The 6,385-nt window shown below is 42.2% G+C and overlaps 1 protein-coding gene across 1 annotated transcript in view; it reads left to right on the top strand.

Annotated features, from left to right (window-relative positions):
• The first annotated feature begins 378 nt into the window (after nucleotides 1-378).
• The window catches only part of tgfbr1b (transforming growth factor, beta receptor 1 b), a 28,241-nt gene continuing 22,234 nt past the window's right edge, over nucleotides 379-6,385 (top strand). Inside the window, exon 1 of the mRNA XM_086020849.1 lies at nucleotides 379-472. Coding sequence (XP_085876975.1) covers nucleotides 409-472 — 64 coding nt within the window. The 5' untranslated portion in view covers nucleotides 379-408. The remainder of the gene's footprint in view (nucleotides 473-6,385) is intronic.

Here is a 6,385-nt window from a genome sequence, read left to right as displayed (position 1 = left end):
ATTTATAAATGAATTGTATGGTGTCAAACATGTTAAGCGGTGTAGAAAATGAATGGATGGATTATGCAGTTTATCTAAGATGCTGGTAAAGTGTAACAAATCATAATAGTAGTGAAAGTAAAATTGACTCATTGTAATAACAAAACAATTACATTTGATATGTTTGATTTATAATTTGAACTTGTGTTTTTTCTTCTTTTTTACAGTACAGTACAATATTGAACACAGTAGTTACAGTATTTGTTTAGTTTTTTTTTTAAGGGGCGCGGTGTTCAGGTCTTTCTACCAATCAGCTCCAGTCTTCTGATATTGTAGGCGGGATCTGTAGCCCCATCAACCAATCAGCGTTCAGTGTTCGCAGCGCGTGGAGAAGTTAGTACTCGGGTGCCAGTCTGGTCCGTAGCCACGATGGATACAATACCATGCTTTTTGCTCGTCCTGCTTTCCTTAACAAGGATACAGGAAAATGACGGTAACTACTCTTAACCTACTATAACCAGTTGTTGTCGCTATTTTCCACATGTTTCCACTCAGTTACACTTTTGCCGGCTACTAGATAGGGCGGAAAACCTCTTTGTTAAGAAATCCCAAGAAGCGGAGTGTGTCAAACTAAGATGGCGCAGGGTCCGTGGCTCGCCTGCTGCTGCCTGTCTGTGGAATGTTTATTGTCTGGGGTGGAAAAAGAAGAAACGAAAAGTCACCCGTGGCTTTAAGGGGTGACGAGAAAAGCTCACGGTGGAAGTTGTAAGCGTTTCCCTGCTGCCTCTTTTGGGTTTCGGCTGTGCAAAGAAGTACGTCCGGAGTGTGTCCAGTTCCTCAAACGCAAAGTTGGCTGCATCGCTGCGCTGGATGTTTTGTTTGCTTATTTGTCAAGCTTTGGTTGTTCATTTACGTTGTGGAGGAACGTGTTCTTTGCCCGTGGCAAATATTTGAACAAATTTACCAGCAGGGATGACTGTCATCGCTCCCCTTCACCACTTGAAGTTTACCGTTATAGTTCGATGCGACATTGTTTGAGTTCGCATTTCGTGGAAATGCACTTGTTGACATTCCTGACTTGTTCCTTAAATTTAGATTTACGAATCAGCTTTTTTTTAAACACTTGGGAGTTCGAATGGAAGGTTTGAAGCTTGTGCGAGTGATAACTAACCAGTATGTACCAGTGAGTGTTTATTGAACTTAATTACGTTGTTCTAATTCCGATGTATTATGTGGGTGGGGTGGGTGCGTCAAATTATGACATCGTTTCCATATTAACGTTACTTAAATCGCCCAGTTTACATCCATCTGCTTAGTAATGTGATTATTACTCAAAGCCCCCTTGTTGCCTTTTGCTGCTGTGGAATTTTGTGTTTCAGCGCTGGTGTTGCTCCGCGTCTCTTTTGAATGGAAACAGGCTGCGGGTTGCAATTGAACAGAGCACGCCTAATGCACTACACAGTAAAAACAAAACAAAAAAAACAAAACAAAAAAAAACGTTGGAATAAGCCCGAGTCATGCTTAATTGGGGAGGTAACTACGCTAAAATGAATACTCAACAGTTTTAAATGCCATCCATCATTGATTTATCCGCATCCACTATTGTTGCCATGTAACACACCCATTTGCAGTGTATTGCTGGTTGGCTAGTTTCATTAGTTAATGTGCATCCCCCAAAAAAGAGGTCCTATCTTCGGAACATCCGATTGTGAGCTTTTCTATTGACTCAAGCGTTTTCTTTGTGTGTCTTCCCTTTGTGTTCGAGAGCATGGGAGCCCGCTCATGAGTGGAAGGCGCATGCTTTTCACGCACAGCATCCATGGGGGCTGATCACATCCTCCCCATGCTAAAAGCAGAGCGGTGTCCTCACATAACACCCCGCTGCCTCAGAATTAGGGGCGGTTATCGAATTGATATGTTGGCTTTAGGACACATGGAAAAGGGAGCAAATTCCACATTCTTTGTCCTGCAATTGGATTGTCACGGCGTGGGTCCATTGTAAAGGGAGTGGGGGGCTGCGTCCTTTACATTAGTCATGATTCTTTTATCAACACATACATGAAATCAATAGCTGTGTATTTGATCACAGGTTGAAAGACATTTTCCATGTGTTTTCGAGGTCCTGAAAAGAAAGAAATATGCCCCTGAAGCTTGCACGCCTGTTAACAGCTCACGCTTGTCTTTATGCTTCAGTGTGGGGTTTTAGACGCTCAGACAAGCAAAACAACCACACACATCCAAACACTGGCACTGGGTTAAATTAGGCGGTGTCACTATTGCGAATCACATCCTAGTAGTACCCACCTAACAGGCTGCGTCCTTGTTCTCTGTCACCCTCTTCTCCCACCCCCCAGGCTCATTTGTCTGTTCAACATCACATGATCCTCCCCTCGCCCCCTTTTCAGAATAATAAATAACAGCCCATGACGAGCGAGGATGTCGGGAGATCCGGTTGGGAGGTTATCTTTGCTTCAGAGTTGCGACCGCTTGTCCGACACGGAATGTCCAAATTTGAACCGAATCCGTTTGATGATTGATGCCAGTTGAAGTTTCAATCCCGACACGTGGAAAAATGAATTTCAGGATGAAACTCTCAACCTCATACCCATCGTCACCTCTACATACAGTGCCATACGTTTGAATGTTTCTTAAGTAGTCGGATACAGTAGTCACATTTCCACTGCGATGAGGAACATTTGCATTCAAAATACTGAAACTGTTAATGCATGCATATTCAGTACTACGGCAAGTAGTTGTTTGAGTGATTTAAGCTCTGGCATCTTTTTCTGTGAATTGGATGAGTAACCTACAAACAAGCAGATGGTCATTTTACCTCTATTTCACAAGCTCATTATCTGACTGAGGTGGTTTGTCGTGTTTCTGATGTTATGACCAAGTGGCTCGGAATCCAAAAAGAACAGCTCATAATGAAGACAAATTAATTGCAGACCAATTATAGTCGAGAATTCACGATTATGCGTAGGCGTGTTTAATGAACTCAGATTGCAGGGTGATGAAAAGGTCTGGGATTGAGTAGACCTTTCAGTATTTGTTCGTGTCTTTTTTTCTATTTGTCAAATCGCACGAGATGCGTAGGATGGGGACTTATTATCAACCTGTGCACATTTGTGTTCCGCAAAACTTAAAAGTTGGCGACGAAAACCAAATGAGCATTTTGTTCCAATTCTTCATCACCTCATGTGCTTTTGGTGGCTGGTTCAGATGAGTCATTGAACTTATTTGCCAAGGTTAACGCAAACAAATTGGGCGGATGTGAAATGAAGTGTGTGGCATGTGGCGATCAAGTCAATCAACTTCGATTTCATTGCACTGCTCTTTCTTAGTATGCGTCACAAATGGAAAAGCGAGCTTCTGTGCAGTTAGCTCTTATTGTATTAGATATCAATCGAGTAAATACTTGATTATTTCAGATCCGACGCCTCGTGACGCCAAGCTCGCGGAACATTTCTGTGTGAAATGTCGAGCTGATCTCTTTCTATCTCATTCCCAAAGATCGTTTCTCGGATCTGAACCTGCCACGTCCGTTTTGCTGGGTCTCATCTTGCAAAATTTGGCGTGCGTATCAAGTCATTGACATGGGTTTTAAGCGATGTCCGGGCCACCGGCCAGGTGTTCCCCAGTTAATGATCCAAATGTGTCTCTTCCCTTCCAGCGCGGAAACAAAAGCAGAGACAGCGGACTTGTCACGCTTGTATACATCAAACAAGATATTTTGCGAGGTGAAATCCCTCACAGCGTCGTTACAGCACTTTTGAAGGCCACCGGAACTCATAAATAGAGTGTTTTGTTTTCCTCTTTATGCAGAGTAGTCCCTCTAAAATTTCAGCTGATTCTCCCGAATCGAGATGGAGGGTTGACTTTAATCAGCGCTATCCACTGTCCTTCCTCTTGCCTGTCCGCCCGTGTTATATTGTTCTGTGGGCTGCCACCGTCGGTACGAGCAGCAGAGAAATGCAAAGCATTCATGTGACCCTGGACGTCCGTTGTCCTGGCCCACGGAACCACGACTAATTTGAGAGGTTGTAGCTGTGCCACCAGCCATTCGATTCAGAGGCACCAAAGCGTTAATGAGTAACACCCTCACTCTGCTCTTTTTAGGAAGAGAACGGGGAATCAATCGCAAGCCCTCATTGTAAAGGGTGAACATTTTCTGACGGATTGGGTACGGAAAAAGACGTATTAGGAAGGGCTGCGGCGATATATTACAGTAATAATATTTACGGGCTGAATAATAGAACTGATTTGTCACGGGAAGTCCTTTGAAGTCCCGCATAAAATTAGCATACCAAAAAAACTAGAAAAAAAAAATTTCTATAAAACACAGCCTTTTGAAAATTGCATATCATGGAAAATATTTGTTAAAATTCTGAATTATGATTAATAAAAAAATACATCAGCTATCCTATGCACTTTTGTATATAAGAAATGATAAACAACAATCAAAATGATTTTTCTTTGCTTGTGTGGTCCCACAAATGTTACTTATAGTTCGTAAGATGATATCGTTAATAAACGTCAAACTTGCCTTGGAGTGTTGTACAATTCAGGTTCAAGGAAACGCTGTTCTCAATAATTGTGACCAGGAATGATATGATCACATTTTCAGTAAAATAAGATAACCTTGTGCAAACTGAGTAAAAATATGATGTGTTGTTGTAAAAATCCAGCCCAGTATTTTTTGTCATTCGGATTGAAATTATTCCGAATTAAAACGGTCACCTGTTTACACGTGACGTGATCTATTCCGATTGGCCGTTTACATGCTCCGCCCTGCAAATCGAATCAGCCGCGTTAAAGCCCCGCGACACACGGAAATCGATGTAAACGTCACGTGACCTATCAAGATCGAGCTCAGTCATCTGTTCGGCAAAGTATTCGCATTCGCGCTACGCATTTACGTCAAGACAGAGCATGCGTAGACGGGACTCAGCCTGGCTATTCCGATCGTACTGTTTACGTGACGCTCATTCGGATTGGCGAAAGGAATATACCGCCCTTGTGAATTCGGCCGTTTTATTCAATTGGGATTTTTATACGTAGCATTTTCGTTCCGATTGGTCTTTTGGATCCTTTCTAATCTAAATGCATGGCTTCACGTGAACCCGGCTTATGACTCTCCGCCTTATTCACTGAAGACAAATTGAGGTCTCCCTTGATTCTCAAAGTAAATTCACTCTTCTTATTTTCCGATCTTATTTTCCTGCTTGTCATTTTGCCCATTGTCCACAGCTTGCAGACAAGCTCACAGACACCACAAAGCCTGTCTGTGAAAGACATTTGCCCAGACTGATGATTCAATGTATCTCATTGGCAGACACTCATCAAAGACTCATTTGTAAATCTGTTCTATCTGCAGGTCTACTACAGACGGACATTTCACATGCTTCGTTCTGCCAGGATTGCCTTATTTACCATAATTTTGGGACTGTAAGGCGCACCAGATTAAAAGGTGCAGTCTCAATGAACTGGTCTATTTTTTTTTTTTTTTAGAAATTTCCATAGGGTGCACTGGGTTATAAGGCACACCGGGTTATAAGGTGCATTACTGCGCATTAATGGAAACAGCCCAGTACAGCGAATGAGTCAAACTTTATTCAATTCGACGTTCATAAATAAGGCGTGCCTGGTTATAAGGCGCGCAGTGATTTTTTTTTTTTGAAAATTGAAAGGATTTTAAGTGCACCTTATAGTCAGAAAAATACGATAATGGCTAATTGAAATGTACTAATCGATACAAAAGCATTTGCAGTTTAGAACCAATTATTTCTCCCACCCGTACAGTTAACTCTTCTTAATGTCAGCGTGCGAACAATACAACTATAATGTAGCGTACTGTAATTACTTAATTTTTGGGATGGTGGTATCTATTTGAGGGGAGCATTTATATGTCTAAGTGGCTGATTCACCCTGCGGCTAATTAGGGCACAGTGTCCACTCAGGGTCTTTTGTTCTAGCTGGTTTTTTTTGTTTTTTTTCCAATTTAACTGACCAGAGGGCTTCATAAAAAAGATTGCAACCCCCCATTAATTTAAGTCACAACAAAGTCGTAAATTAAGACCCGCTCTTTGTGATACTATGAAGTGGATTAGGCACGCATTCAAACCGTGGCTGACACAAAATAGCCTCAGTTGCCCTGTCTTTTGGTGTGTATGGTCAGCATTGTGGGTGCCAAATCTGATATGTGTAATAGCCTGTTCTCAAAAGAAGTGAAGAGCAAAATAATATTTGCAATTGTGGGGGTTTGCCATGGAAATGCTTTTGACTTGTGCGTTGGTCGTGCAGCTGCCAGGGTGTTCGCCGTTTAACCTTTTGATCAAACTGCTACATATTCATCAGAAGAGCGCTTCAGACAGATGCACGGCCTGATTCCCCTCCCATTCTCAAT

This window comes from Filicampus tigris, chromosome 21 (genome assembly GCF_054856515.1).
Source record: "Filicampus tigris isolate MCC_2025a chromosome 21, RoL_Ftig_1.0, whole genome shotgun sequence".
In the NCBI taxonomy this organism is placed as follows: domain Eukaryota; kingdom Metazoa; phylum Chordata; class Actinopteri; order Syngnathiformes; family Syngnathidae; genus Filicampus; species Filicampus tigris.
The sequence above is the reverse complement of the archived record's forward strand: the minus strand, read 5'-3'. Positions and strand labels throughout refer to the sequence as shown.